Here is a 15,619-nt window from a genome sequence, read left to right as displayed (position 1 = left end):
ATTAAACAAATTGTCCGATTGTCTATTCAAATAGCAGCCGGTAAGACAGCTAACGGTTAGCAGGCCGCAGATGGGCATTCAGGTAACGTCGCGACAGAGGAGCCAGCCGGATAACTCCTTCGGGTAGATAACGTCGGCAGTCCAGTTGTGAAGGCCCGGTGGGGCTCCGCGTAGGCAGTAAAACGGGTCCGGATAGGTGACTGCAGCCCAGGAGTGATTGATGGAACTCAGGAGTGATTGACGGAGCTGGCTAGCTCCGGAATAATTGATGTTTGCTCCGGAATCGACGAAAGCCGATTTCCGAGCTAAAGGATAGCTGATGACCACAAACCACGGTTAGCTGAATACTAACGATTTGCCAGTAATGAAGCTAACTAGCTTCTGGATTAGCTTCTGGGCTAGCTTCTGGCTAGTTTCTGGCTAGCTTCCTGGAGTTTCTGGCTTGCTTCTTGGAGGAATACAGATTTGAGCTAAATAATACTTTTTTTATAAATATAAATTGGTGAGGCGGGTTACAGGAGAGTGTTTTGAAGATGAGTTGATGGAAAATAAAAATAAAATGTATGTGAAAAAAAGTTGTAAATATATATATATACATGGGACACGACAAGACGAGGACAAAAGACGTCTGAACTGCTATGCCATCTTGGATACAAGATGTCAATTAGCCTATCAGAAGCTTATAAAGCCATGACATAATTTTCTGGACATTTCCAAGCTGTTTAAAGGCAGTCAACTTAGTGTATGTAAACTTCTGAGCCCCTGGAATTGTGATACAGTGAATTTTAAGTGAAATAATCTGTCTGTAAAGAATTGTTGGAAAAATGGCCTGTGTCATGCACAAAGTTGATGTTCTAACCAACTTGCCAAAACTATTGTTTGTTAACAAGAAATTTGTGGAGTGGTTGAAAAACGAGTTATCATGACTCCAACCTACACTCCAAGTGTATGTAAACTTCTGACTTCAACTGTATATGTGGTTGTTATACTTACTTTAGTTAAATGCCCTGATTGTAAGGCAATAAATAATAAAGTCTGCTAATAAAGTCTGCTAAATGACTTAACGCCATCAAATGAATAAAGACACCATTGTACAAGAAATATTAAAATATCTACTTTATTACGGAGGTTCCAGAAAGTTTCTACCCTACTATACTACTACTACTTTACATGTATAACGTTGTTACAATACAATTTTATAAATATTTTGGTACCCTTCCCCATATCTTTGCCCCGACACAATCCTGTCTTGGTGCTCAACGAGCTCAACTGTGGAACCTTATATAGAGAGGTGTGTGCCCTTCCAAATCATGTCCAATTAATTGAATTTACCAAAAGCGGACTCCAATCAAGTTGTAGAAACATCTTAGACCATGTCATCATACACTACTAGAACTACTTTACATAGTATATGTTATTGTTAAATCTCATTGAGGGTAACTGTCTATTTTCAGTCATTGATAAGGTTGGATAGCCTTGCATTAGGGAGGACTGAGGAATGAGGGCTGAGGTAATAGAACTGACAAGGAACATTTTAACACACACCACCCAAGTTCCTGCCTAGCAACAGAGATGTATTGGCTGTCTAGATCTGCAAAGAGGAGACTCCGCCTAATAGGAGGGTATAAATACTTGTGCTGGTAGAAACATGTTGTCTTTTCAGCTGTTTGACCCAGTGGGTGAATAAACTTGGCTTGAGCTTTGAGTAGTTTTTTTCACTTTGTCAGAACCTAGCAAAGGGCACGGGGGTATATGAGAATGCAAAGCCCCAAGCTATATTATATTGGTGCTCTTGCTATCCCTGTCATTCTTTAATGCATTTATTTACTCATCCGCTAATTTGTACATCCAAAAATGCGTTTATTAATTCATTCATTCTTCATTTGTTCAGTTGATAGTTCTTATATAACATTCACTCATGTTGTTCACCACATTGACGTTATATTCAGTCGTTCCAACCCATACATTTATTATTTCTATTATCTGTTGTCTTACAATACATTATTTACAGTGGAAGACAGGGTTGGTGGAGAGGTTTGAGGTTCATCTTGTCTTGCCTTTTCTCATTATGTGCAATATAGCACAATTTGTTTTCTACAGTGTGTTTCGGAATTACACCGTACTGAATATGCCCATAAGTAGCATTCAGGTGAAGTTCGGTGGCCGCAGGAAAGCAACCTATTAGATTACAGAAGCAGCCAATCCAGTTAGAAAAATACACAATTGCAGCCTACAGGATTACAGAGCAACACAGCTGTAGCCTATAGTGTTAGAGAAACAGAGGACTCTCAGGAACAGGCCCATTGGGATGGTGCTGGTGTGTTTGGAGGAGTGGGGTTCTTGTTTAACATGGGTAGTACCTAGAATCCACTTGACAACATTCGAAATGTTCAACAAAAGAACAAAAACCCATGAGGTGGACAGGAATATATAGGATCATATGTAAGAAGCAGATTTCCCATTGATAAGGGATACAAAAATATTGGACACGTTTCAGTTTAAATTCAAAATGCACCGATATAAACCATGTTAAATAATCTTGTCTTTCAAAACAATTGACATTATATATTCAATAATTTACAGAGATGGTTTGTCAAAGTCGTCAGCAGCAAGAATGACAGAAAATATGCCCTTTTTTGTGTGAATCTATTACAGTCCATGTTTTTCTGCAAAAATAAAATGGTAAATAAAATGATAACGTCGCAAGCAACTTTACTGGCTTCCAAGCCTTTACAGAGGTGCCTCTATGGAAGAGACTGTTACAATGTAGCCCTAAGAGTTGATATGATTTGCTCCAACCACATATACTTGGTGACAATGCTGTACCATAGAAATAGAAATGTTAGAAATCCACAGCAACATAGAGTTCCTCTGCCATTAGATCTGTGAAAGCCATTACATTTCAGCTAGACAGTGTCAGTATTAGTACCAACAGCTCAGATATGGGACTATTCCTGCCTGACTGGATGTTTAGATAGGGCGGCAGGGTAGCCTAGTGGTTAGAGCATTGGACTAGTAACCGAAAGGTTGCAAGTTCGAATCCCCGAGCTGTCGTTCTGCCCCTGAACAGGCAGTTAACCCACTGTTCCTAGGCCTTCATTGACAATAATAATTTGTTCTTAACTGACTTGCCTAGTAAAATAAAGGTAAAATAAATCTAAAATAGATGATACAACACTATTGACATTGTGTCTATATATCATGTACCACATTATTTAAGAGGATCCTATAGAGAACCTATTTACAAACTACTAGAATGAAGCACAATTTGTTGCTGACATGGAGGGACCCAGTAACAGAAGACACAGTTCAAGTAACACTAGTGACTACTGTAGCCATTTGGAGGCTTGGTATGATGCTATGGGAGCACCTGAGTTGTGTGGTGGGGACACTGGCCTGGAAGCCAAACTGGCCAAAATGTAAATGACCGTAACAAGAAACAAAAGCAACAGAAAGCCAATAAGTGAAGAAAATTGAAATATGACGTGGGGGACTGGGCAGGTTTGAGACTGGGCAGTCCTCAGGTGAGACTGGGCAGGTTTGCCGCTTTGTTGCCTGAGGAAGTGGTGCAGTGAGGCTGAGTACCGTTAAGTAGTACCATACCGGTGCTAAGAGGAGGACCTGGGATACAGCATCAACACTGCAGGTCCGGGTTGTGAAGTCCAGATAATGGATTGTGAGGTTTGGTTTACAATGTCCAAACTGTGAATTCTGGATTGCAAAATCCAGATGAAGAAGTAAGGATTGTGAAATCCAGATTATGAGGTCTGGATTGTAATGTCCAGTAATAGTTTTGTCAAGTCAGGTTTGCGGGGCCTGACTGGTGAGGTCTGGTTGTGAATCTGTGAGGTCCATTCTATGATGTCTGTTCTATGACAAGGAAGTCTAAATTCACTGGAGAGCACCCATCTTCATTCTGTTAGAGAGAAAAAAGAGACATTTTAGAAAAGAGATAACAGATTCCACCTGAAAGACAACAATACAAAGCCATGTTTATTGTGTGTGAGTGAGTGAGTGAGAGAGAGGGGGGGGGGGGGATCAGCTCATCTTGCACACCCGAGCCCATAAGGAGGGTGATCGGCTTTAAGATTCATGGACTTACCAGGAACAGTGTGCACCCAGACAGTCTCTCTCCCTCCCTCAACTTTACTGGGCTGTCTGGGTCTAAGAGGAAAGGGTTGACAAATCAGCTTCACCGTTTCCCTGGCAACTAGCAGTAGCACACAGGAGGGTATGGGGTGGGGGTGCTAGATTTGGGTGACCAAACCAATTTGGCGTATAGGGGTAGGCATCTCCCTGCAACCTTCCCATATTTACATTTTTACATTTAAGTCATTTAGCAGACGCTCTTATCCAGAGCGACTTACAAATATGCATCTCGCACTCAACCCCCCCACACAAAGCACCCCTAAACTGTGTGTTTGTGTGTGACAGGGCTGTAGGAATGTCCTGTTCCTAGTCCTTCCCTTTAGTCTATCTGATCCAGTTATATATATATGAATGAGGGAGCGAGAGAGAAAGATGGCTGCAGGCAATGACGTCCCTGTCTGTCTAGAGATGTGATTAGACCATCAGACTGACTGACTGGGGACATTCAGCATCAGCAGGGACATTCCGCTCATCACTCACACAGAGGTGTCTCACACACACACACACACACACACACACACACACACACACACACACACACACACACACACACACACACACACACACACACACACACACACACACACACACACACACACACACACACACACACACACACACACACACACACACACACACACACACACACATGCCAGCTATACCGAATCACATCCACTAATGTCCACCTATCATGGCCATTATCAGAAATTACAACTTGCACACACACCTCTGGCCTTGTTTCTAGAGCTATGGGCTGCTACAGTAGGTTGGTTCGCTACTTCCCCTTGCCATGCTGCTCCCCCCTCTCTTCATCCTCTCCCTCTCCCCCTCCTCGGTGCTGAGGGGCTCATCTCATCTTTCAATGCATATTTTTCTGACAGCTGCTGCTTTCCTAGAATCCGGGTCAGGTGCATGCAGGGAGAACGAGAGGGTATGAGATTAACACACTGTCTGTCACACAGCTAGCTACAGGTTCCCAGTCACAACCAATGGACAGTGGACGTTAGTGTTGTACACTGATTAAGATCACCTGCTCTTTCCATGACAGACTGACCAGGTGAATCAAGGGAAATCTATAATCCATTATTGATGTCACCTGTTAAATCCACTTCAAATCAGTGTAGACGAAGAGGAGCCGACAGGTTAAAGGATTTTTAAGCCTTGAGACACACAGATTGTGTGTGTGCCATTCAGAGGGTTAATTAAGTATCTTTGAACGGGGTATGGTAGTACTGTAGGTGCCAAGCTGTAGGTGCCAGTTTGTGTCAAAATGCAACGGTGCTGGGTTTTTCACACAACAGTTTCCTGTGTGTATCAAGAATGGTCCACCACCCAAGGGACATCCAGCCAACTTGACACAACCGTGGCAAGTATTGGAGTCAACATGGGCCAGCATCCCTATAGAACGCTTTTGGCACCTTGAAGGTGCGCAGCTCAATATTAGGAAGGTGTTGTACACTCAGTGTATGTTTGGACCTCAGGGGTAGTACAACCCAAACTATTACAGAATGTAATATAATAGCCTGTAATGTGTCTACACTTGGTCGAGGTCGGGAATCATCACCTAGAGGGCCAGAAATTTGTAAACTGCAAATTTACCACAATACATCCAAATGGATATAATATTTTACCAAAACAGAATCATTTCAAACCTTGCTAACATTTGTATACGATATATATACATATGTATATATACATACATACTGTATATTTGTCTCTTATAAGTGGGAATACTTTGGAACAGATTTCCAAAAATAAAATCACTTGGAGCTGATTTGCTGGTGTTTTTACAGTCTTATGTCATTCCCCTTTTGTGTCGAATTGCCGCGAGTTGGGGAACCCTGGTCTAGGTGCTCTGGGATATAGACTAGTTTGTCATCTGACTGTGAAATCTGATTGCAGATATCGGTTTCAATTGAGAAGTGTGCGAGAATATAGGCAATTAGGTACGCAAAATGATGATCCTGCGTACTTGCATCAAGCTACAAATTGCTGGGCTGCACACATTCGTATGTTTTTGCTTTAGAACGGCTAATTTGTGTAGCTTGTGTCGCTCTTAGAGCACACCTCAACACTCACGTTTTTACAGATCCAAAATGTTTCGGTCTTACTCCTCTTTACTTAGAAAACCAAAATGTTATAGTAAATGGCATAGAATAAAATTATAAGCCACAAGTCTATGTAAGCACACACAGTTGAAGTCGGAAGTTTACATACACCTTAGACAAATAAACTGAGTTTAAATGTTTCACAATTCCTGACATTTAATCCTAGTAAAACTTCCCTGTTTTAGGTCAGTTAGGATCACATTATTTTAAGAATGTGAAATGTCAGAATAATAGTAGAGAGAATGATTTATTTCAGCTTTTATTTCTTCCATCACATTCCCCAGTGGGTCAGAAGTTTACATACACTCAATTAGTATTCGGTAACACTGCCTTTAAATTGTTGAACAAGTGTCAAACGTTTTGTGTAGCCTTCCACAAGCTTCCCACAATAAATTGGGTGAATTTTGGCCCATTCCTCCTGACAGGGCTGGTGTAACTGAGTCAGGTTTGAGTCAGGTTTGTTCGCACATGCTTATCCAGTTCTGCCCACAAATTGTCTATAGGATTGAGGTCAGGGCTTTGTGATGGCCACACAAAGTTTGGAAGTATGCTTGGGGTCATTGTCCATTTGGAAGACCCATTTGCGACCAAGCTTTAACTTCCTGATTGATGTTTTGAGATGTTGCTTCAATATATTCACATAATTTTCCTGTCTCATGATAACATCTATTTTGTGAAGTGCACCAGTCCCTCCAGCAGCAAAGCACCCCCACAACATGCTGCCACCCCCATGCTTCACGTTTGGGATGGTGTTCTTCGGCTTGCAAGCTTCCCCCTTTTTCCTCCAAACATAACGATGGTCATTATGGCCAAACAGTTCTATTTTTGTTTCATCAGACATTTCTCCAAAAAGTACCATCTTTGTCCCCATGTGCAGTTGCAAACCGTAGTCTGGCTTTTTTTTACGGCGGTTTTGGAGCAGTGGCTTCTTCCTTGCTTAGCGGCCTGTCAGGTTATGACGATATATGACTCGTTTTACTGTGGATATAGATACTTTTGTACCCCTTTCCTCCAGCATCTTCACCAGGTCCTTTGCTGTTGTTCTGAGATTGATTTGCACTTTTCACACCAAAGTGCATTCATCTCTAGGACAGAACGCGTCTCCTTCCTGAGTGGTATGACAGCTTCGTGGTCCCATGGTGTTTATACTTGCGTACTATTGTTTGTACAGATGAACATGGTACCTTCAGGCATTTGGAAATTGCTCCCAAGGATAAAACAGACTTGTAGAGGTCTACATTATTTTGCTGAGGTCTTGGCTGATTTCTTTTGATTGCCTCATGATGTAAAGCAAACAGGCACTGAGTTTGAAGGTAGGCCTTGAAATATATATCCACAGGTACACCTCCAATTGACTCAAATTATGTCAATTAGCCTATCAGAAGCTTCTAAAGCCATGACATTTTCTGGAATTTCCCAAGCTGTTTAAAGGCACAGTCAACTTAGTGTATGTAAACTTCTGACTGGAAGTTTACTGGAATTGTGATACAGTGAAATATAAGTGAAATATTCTGTCTGTAAACAATTGTTGGAAAAATTACTTGTGTCACGCACAAAGCAGATGTTCTAACCGACTTGCCAAAACTAAAGTTTGTTAACAAGACATTTTTGGAGTGGTTGAAACATGAGTTTTAATGACTCCAACCTAAGTGTATGTAAGCTTCCAACTTCAACCGAAGACTGCATTCAATTGCTCGCTTGGCACTTTCGTCCGTGTGAGGAAGAGCTGGTATATAGCTGCTTCTATCACTGCTGGTAGTTTTCCAGATGGGAGTGTGTGGTCCCCTATGGGCCACTTTATCCACTAACAAGCATTTCACTGCTGCTTCCTCTATCACCTATACAGTCGTGGCCAAAAGTTTTGAGAATGACACAAATATTAGTTTTCACAAAGTCTGCTGCCTCAGTTTGTGTGATGGTAATTTGCATATACTCCAGAATGTTATGAAGAGTGATCAGGTGAATTGCAATTAATTGAAAATGAACCGAATCCCCGAAGAACATTTCCACTGCATTTCAGCCCTGCCACAAAAGGACCAGCTGACATCATGTCATTGATTCTCTCGTTAACACAGGTGTGAGTGTTGACGAGGACAAGGCTGGAGATCACTCTGTCATGCTGATTGAGTTCAAATAACAGACTGGAAGCTTCAAAAGGAGGGTGGTGCTTGGAATTATTGTTCTTCCTCTGTCAACCATGGTTACCTGCAAGGAAACACATGCCGTCATCATTGCTTTGTACAAAAGACTTCACAGGCAAGCATATTGCTGACAGTAAGATTGCACCTAAATCAACCATTTATCGGATCATCGAAAACTTCAAGGGGGGCGCTTCAATTGTTGTGAAGAAGATTTCAGGGCGCCCAAGAAGGTCTTGCAAGATCCAGGACCGTCTCCTAAAGTTGATTCATCTGCGGGATCAGGGCACCACCAGTACAGAACTTGCTCAGGAATGGCAGCAGGCAGGTGTGAGTGCATTTGCACACACAGTGAGGTGAAGACTTTTGGAGGATGGCCTGGTGTCAAGAAGGGCAGCAAGGAAGCCACTTCTCTCCAGGAAAAACATCAGGGAAAGACTGATATTCTGCAAAAAGTACAGGGATTGGACTGCTGAGGACTGGGGTAACGTCATTTTCTCTGATGAATCCCCTTTCCGATTGTTTGGGGCATCCGGGAAAAAAGCTTGTCCGGAAAAGACAAGGCGAGCACTACCATCAGTCCTGTGTCATGCCAACAGTAAAGCATCCTGAGACCATTCATGTGTGGGGTTGGTTCTCAGCCAAGGGAGTGGGCTCACTCACAATTTTGCCTAAGAACACAGCCATGAATAAAGAATGGTATTAACACATCCTCAGAGAGCAACTTCTCCCAACCATTCAGGAACAGTTTGGTGACAAACAATGCATTTTCCAGCATGATGGAGCACCTTGCCATAAAGCAAAAGTGATAACTAAGTGGCTCGGGAAACAAAACATCAATATTTTGGGTCCATGGCCAGGAAACTCTTCAGACATTAATCCCATTGGGAACTTGTGGTCAATATTCAGGAAGCAGGTGGACAGACAAAACCCCATAACTACTGACAAACTCCAAACATTGATTATGCAAGAATAGGCTGCCATCAGTCAGGAAGTGGCCCAGAATTTAATTGACAGCATGCCAGGGCGGATTGCAGAGGTCTTGAAAAAGAAGGGTCAACACTGCAAATATTAACTCTTTACATCAACTTCATGTAATTGTCAATAAAAACCTTTGACACTTATGAAATACTTGTAATTATACTTCAGTATTCCATAGTAACATCTGACAAAAATATCTAAAGACACTGAAACAGCAAACTTTGTGGAAATTAATATTTGTGTCATTCTCAAAACTTTTGTCTAGTTTAACATTGATGTGCAAGACCGATGTCAAAGCTGACGTGCATACCTATATAACGTAGGTAGATGACGTAACGACGCCACGATAAATACTGCACTACACGTGCAACACAGTATTCCTAAACTAGCCCACAATGTCTGCTGTGTGGATTTTGAAGTTTACAAGAAAGATCATAAAAAGGCCATATGCAACGTTTGTGCTACCTATTATTTCCCGAGGGGAGAAAGTGAAATCTTTCAATATCACAAACCTAATTACTCATTTGAAAGTGCATCACCCCCAGACGTTCAGCGACTACTGAGAACAAAAGCAGAAAAAAATTAAGCGCACACTTCCAACAACTAAACAATTTCAAGTCGAGCAGTCATTTGAAAGTCAACTCAAAAGGTGAAATCCATTAACACCAAGATAATGGAATTCATTACCCTTGACAACAATCAACCATTCTCTATTGTGGACGATGTTGGCTTTCGCCGACTGGTCGGGCACCTCGAGCCCCGGTACACACTACCAAGTAGGCTCTATTTTTCAGATGTTGGCCTACCAGAGTTACACAGTATTGTTGAAAATGCACATCCATGAGCTACTTGCTATGGGCGTCACTGCTATTAGCTTCACGACTGACATTTGGACCAGCGATGTCAGCCCCATGAGCATGCAGAGTCTGACAGCACAGTGGGTCGACGAGGATTTCGTACTGAGGAAAGCCGTAGTGCAAGCTCAAGAATGTGCTGGTTCTCATACCGCTGCTGCCATTTAAAATGGCATTTGAAAATATATGTTTGAAACTTAGAAACATCAACAAACTCCTAGCTCCATTTTAACAACGGAATCGAGAAATAAGCTAATCAACTGAGTCTGCAGCAGACGTGATACCCTCTGTCATGGCATTGAAACACCTGCTCAACAAAACTGCCGACAGACTGTGGGGTTAAAACTTGCAAAAGTACTCTACTAGGGGACCGTGAACAAGCGATTCGGAGGCATTCTCTGAGCCACTTAACTGTGTCGCCACCATGCTCGATGTTAGATACACGGACCGCTACTTCAATGCAGACAAGAAACCGTGTTTACGTGAAATGTTAGACACAGCTGGACAAGATGGAAACGGACACAGTGACAGTGTGCACCGACGGAGAGGTCCCACGAAAGTAGAGGCCACGAACAGACAGAGCTGAAACTTCACTGCTTGACATGTATGATGAAATCCTGGTTGAGAATTAAATGACTGAACAAATGAACAATGAAACAGCACAGCAAGTAAGTGAAATAAATATGTGTTGATGATGTTTTATTGGTAATGGGGACATGCCAACAAAATAATTTTTGGGTCAGTGTGTACTAGAATGTATAAAAGGCAGCAATTCTTTATATCGTTTTTTTTGGCAAGAAAATTATTGGATATTGCTATCGGCCAAAAATGTCATATCGGTGCATCCCTAGTTGCTATATTTGTTTTTTTGAAACCATGTTTGCTGTTCACTTGCGCTATATGAGATGGAAGGTAGTTCCATGCAATCGTGGCTCTGTATAATACTGTACATTTCCTTGAATTTCTTCTAGACCTGGGGACGGTGAAAAGACCCTGGTGCCATGTCTGCTAGGGTAAGTGTGTGTGTCAGTTCTGTGCGTAAGTTGACAATGCAACAAATTTGGAATTTCCAACACATTGTTTTTATAAAAACAAGAAGTGATGCAGTCTGTCTTTCATCAGAGACTGGCATGCATAGTATTGATATTAGCCCTTTGATTACAATGAAGACCAAAAACAGGCCACTGTGTTCTGGGCCAGTTGCAGTTTAACTATGTCCTTTTTTTGCAGCACATAAGCATACGACTGGACAATAATCATTAATGGAAAAAACTAGAGCCTGCAGGACTTGCTTTGTGGAATGTGGCGTCAAAAAAGCAGAGCATGTCTTTATCACAGACAGACCTCTTATCTTTACAACCATTGAATCTATATGTTTTGACCATGACAGTTAACAATCTAAGGTAACACCAAGTCATTTAGTCTCCTCAACATGTTCAACAGCCACACCACTAATTACCAGATTCAGCTGAGGTCTAGAACTTAGGGAATAATTTACCAAATACAATGGTCTTAGTTTTATAAATGTTCAGGACTAGTTTATTACTGGCCACCCATTCTAAAACAAACTGCAACTCTTTGTTAAAGGTTTCAGTGACTTCACACTTATATTGGTTGCTGATGCGCGTAGCTTTGAATCAGCAGCATACATGGACAAACAGGTTTGTTTAATGCAAGATCATTGGGGCGGCAGGTAGCCTAGTGGTTAGAGCATTGGACATGTAACCGAATGTTCGATAAAGTCTCTGGTTATATCCGAAAACTTCCGTTTTGTTCGTGCATTTTGTTCGGTAAATCCACAGGCTCAAACGCAGTCACAACAGGAAGTCAAAAAACCCAAATTGTATCCGTAAAGTTTACAGAAACATGTCAAACTATGTTTACATTCCATCCTCAGGTTGTTTTTAGCCTAAATAATCGATAATATTTCAACCGGACGATAACGTAGTCAACATAAAAGGTAAACAAGAAAGGTACTCTCGGTCGCGCGCATGAAAAAGCTCTGTGACACGGCAGGGTCCACTCATTCAGACTGCTCTTAATCCCTAATTTTTCAGAATACAAGCCTGAAACAATTTATAAAGACTGTTGACATCTAGTGGAAGGCATAGGAACTGCAATTTGAGTCCTAAGTCAATGGATACTGTAATGGCATTGAATAGAAAACAAAAGAATCCTACTTCCTGAATGGATTTCTCTCAGGTTCTAAGTTCTGTTATACTCACAGACATTATTTTAACAGTTGTGAAAACTTTAGAGTGTTTTCTATCCAAATCTACTAATTATATGCATATCCTATATTCTGGGCCTGAGTAGAAGGCAGTTTAATTTGGGCATGCTTTTCATCCAAAATTCCAAATGCTGCCCCCTACCCTAGAGAAGTTCCATTTATACGTGCATAACTCAGGTCCAAATCGACCCCTATCACTAGCTATGTTACCAATAACTTATCCTGTGATTTTATGTTGACATTTAGAAAGATTGCATAGAAACTATACAGTGGCAAGAAAAAGTATGTGAACCCTTAGGAAATACCTGGATTTCTGCATAAATTGGTCATAAAATTGATCTGATCGTCATCTAGGTCACAACAATAGACAAACACAGTCTGCTTAAACTAATAACACACACAATTATACGTTTTCATGTCTTTATTGAACACATCATGCAAATATTCACAGTGCAGGGTGGAAAAGTATGTTAACACTTGGATTTAATAACTGGTTGACCCTCCTTTGGCAGCAATAACGTCAACCAAACCTTTTCTGCACAACGGTCAGGAGGAATTTGGAACATTCCTCTTTACAAAACTGTTTCAGTTCAGAAATAATCTTGGGATGTCTAGTGTTAACTGCTCTCTTGAGGTCATGCCACAGCATCTCAAATCGGGTTGAGGTCAGGACTATTTTCTTCTGTTGAAGCCATTCTGTTGATTTATTTCTGTGTTTTGGGTCATTGTCCTGCAGCGCCACCCAACTTCTGTTGAGCATCAATTGGCAGACAGATAGCCTAACATTCTCTTGCAAAATGTCTTGATAAACTTGGGAATTCATTTTTCCATCGATGATAGCAAGCTGTCCAGGCCCTGAGGCAGCAAAGCAGCTCTAAACCATGATGCTCCCTCCACCATACTTCACAGTTGGGATGAGGTGTTGATGTTGGTGTGATGTGCCTTTTTTTCTCCACACATAGTTTTGTGTGTTCCTTCCAAAAAACTCAAATAGACTGGTATGATGTAGTTTCATCTGTCCACAGAATATTTTGCCAGTAGCGCTGTGGAACATCCAGGTGCACTTTTACAAACTTTTTTTGAACAGCAGTGGCTTCTTCAGGGGTGTCCTCCCATGAACACCATTTTCCCCCTTTTTATTTTTAAAAATGTATTGAATATTCGATACATACAATATACTTGCAGTGAAGCCGCTCAACAACTACATCATACCAGTCATCCAACACATTCCCATTCAGAAGCATCCAGGGTCAATGCTCTGCTCAAGGGCACGTTGACCGATACATCACCAGGCCAAAAAACATGAACCCGAACCCTCCAAGACCCCCCCCCCCCCCCCCAGTTCCCCAATAGCTGTCTCTCAACCGTTCGAGACCCTTCCCACAGTCCCCCCAGGAAGAAAAATTAAAAATACAATTAATTCCATTCCCCATCCCCAAGCATCTCCTAATACACCAACAACAAAGAGATAGGACAAAGCAATTAAAAAATTATAATAATACATTTAAAACAAAAGGACATCAAGGACAACTAAAATCATAACAGCAATTCCAACTGTATATGTTTGTGTGCATGTCTGGCACTATTACATGTATGTGTGTTTTCTTGTATGTGCTTATTTTAATGAGTGTACAAAGCAACTGCAATCCAGGAAATTTGGTTGTGCTATTAGATAAAGCCGTGTTAACACATTAAGTTGTTGTATAAATAAACAAAATGTATGTGCAGTGTGCAGAATGACACGCGCACACACACACACACTTCAGTCAGGAGCTCCTTTTAAGGGACCAACGCCACACGAGAGCAGGTGTGCATGGAGGGGGGGGGGGGGCTTACACTTTTAGCTTATGCGCATCCCCAGTGAGGGGATAGCATTACCATCGCACACAGATGAGCGACCACAAAATGAGTTGACATTCTCTCCAACCTACGTCAGAACACAGGTCATGTTCAGAAACCGGACATCTAGCGCTCAATCACTTACTCAGCCACACAGGACCAAATATCTGCCCCCCTCTCAAGTGTGCACACACATCAGAGTGCACCACCACACACACGCTAAAACATATGCACACATTAGGTAGGCTAAGCCTCGATATCAATTCATATGTGTTTCTCTGTATAAAATCCTGGAACTACATACAAACACAGCACTTTGTGTGTCTCTGTCGGTGTGTCTGTCACACCAGCAATACAACGCCATCCACTCATTTCAACTGTTACTTACCACATTCAGCCCAATGACGAACTATTGAAATATCTCAACTAAATAAATGGTAAAATGCTTGACTGAGAGTCAGACATCAGCTAACCTATAGGCTACCTCTCATAGGTTGAGTCTAAACCATCTCCAATATGTACTCTAGCCTAGCAGCACTATGATAACAAATTACTTTAAACCCTTTAGAACCCAGAGGCCATTCTTTAAATGAGTTGAGAGGCCGCAAACAGCCTTTTCTGACAATGATTATGTGTCAATATCGCAAAATGAACTGGCTAACAACCTATTGTCGTATTTGCGTGGCTGTTATCATCAACCAGCAACCGTAAAAACGTGGTATGCTGTCAGAATGACAGCGCCAAAGCAGTCACGGCTCTTCACTTTGGAAGATGCTGCAGCTATGTTGGTTGGTGATATGGATTTGGACACGTCCTTGCACTTTGAAAGCGCGGATGGTTTTGAAATGAGTGAAATTCAGTGGAAGTCGTAAGTTTAGCGAAATACAATTAAACTCAGTTTTTCACAATTCCTGACATTTTATCCTAGTAAAAATGTCCTGTCTTATATCAGTTAGGATCACCATTTTATTTTAAGAATGTGAAATGTCAGAAAAGAGTAGAGAGAATTAATTATTTCAGCATTTATTTCATCACATTACCAGTGGGTCAAAAGTTTACATACACTCAATTAGTATTTGGTAGCATTTCGTTTAAATTGTTTAACCTGGGTCAAACATTTTGGGTAGCCTTCCACAAGCTTCCCACAATAAGTTGGGTGAATTTTGGCCCATTTCTCCTGGTGTAACTGAGTCAGGTTTGTCGGCCTCCTTGCTCGCACCCGCTTTTTCAGTTCTGCCCACAAATGTTCTACAGGATTGAGGTCGGGGCTTTGTGATGGCCTCTCCAAGACCTTGACTTTGTTGTCTTAAACCTCTTGAA

General features: G+C 41.6%; 1 protein-coding gene across 3 annotated transcripts in view; it reads right to left on the bottom strand.

Annotated features, from left to right (window-relative positions):
* Positions 1-1,101: 1,101 nt before the first annotated feature.
* Positions 1,102-15,619, bottom strand: part of irs1 (insulin receptor substrate 1) — a 59,689-nt gene continuing 45,171 nt past the window's right edge. The window contains exons 2-3 of one of the 3 annotated variants that reach the window (XR_006831725.1): positions 4,877-5,041; positions 1,102-3,916 (exon numbers count right to left, since the gene is read on the bottom strand). Coding sequence is in view for 2 of the 3 variants with exons in the window: in XM_046297826.1 (XP_046153782.1) it covers positions 3,857-3,916; positions 4,103-4,164 (122 nt within the window). In the remaining variant the exon portion in view is untranslated. Of the gene's footprint in view, positions 3,917-4,102; positions 4,165-4,876; positions 5,042-15,619 lie in introns of all 3 variants that reach the window. The other 2 variants (XM_046297826.1, XM_046297828.1) reach the window with 2 other exon arrangements.

The sequence above is a fragment of the Oncorhynchus gorbuscha genome, linkage group LG14, assembly GCF_021184085.1.
Source record: "Oncorhynchus gorbuscha isolate QuinsamMale2020 ecotype Even-year linkage group LG14, OgorEven_v1.0, whole genome shotgun sequence".
Classification (NCBI taxonomy): Eukaryota; Metazoa; Chordata; class Actinopteri; order Salmoniformes; family Salmonidae; genus Oncorhynchus; species Oncorhynchus gorbuscha.
This window is presented reverse-complemented; position numbering and strand designations above follow the sequence as displayed.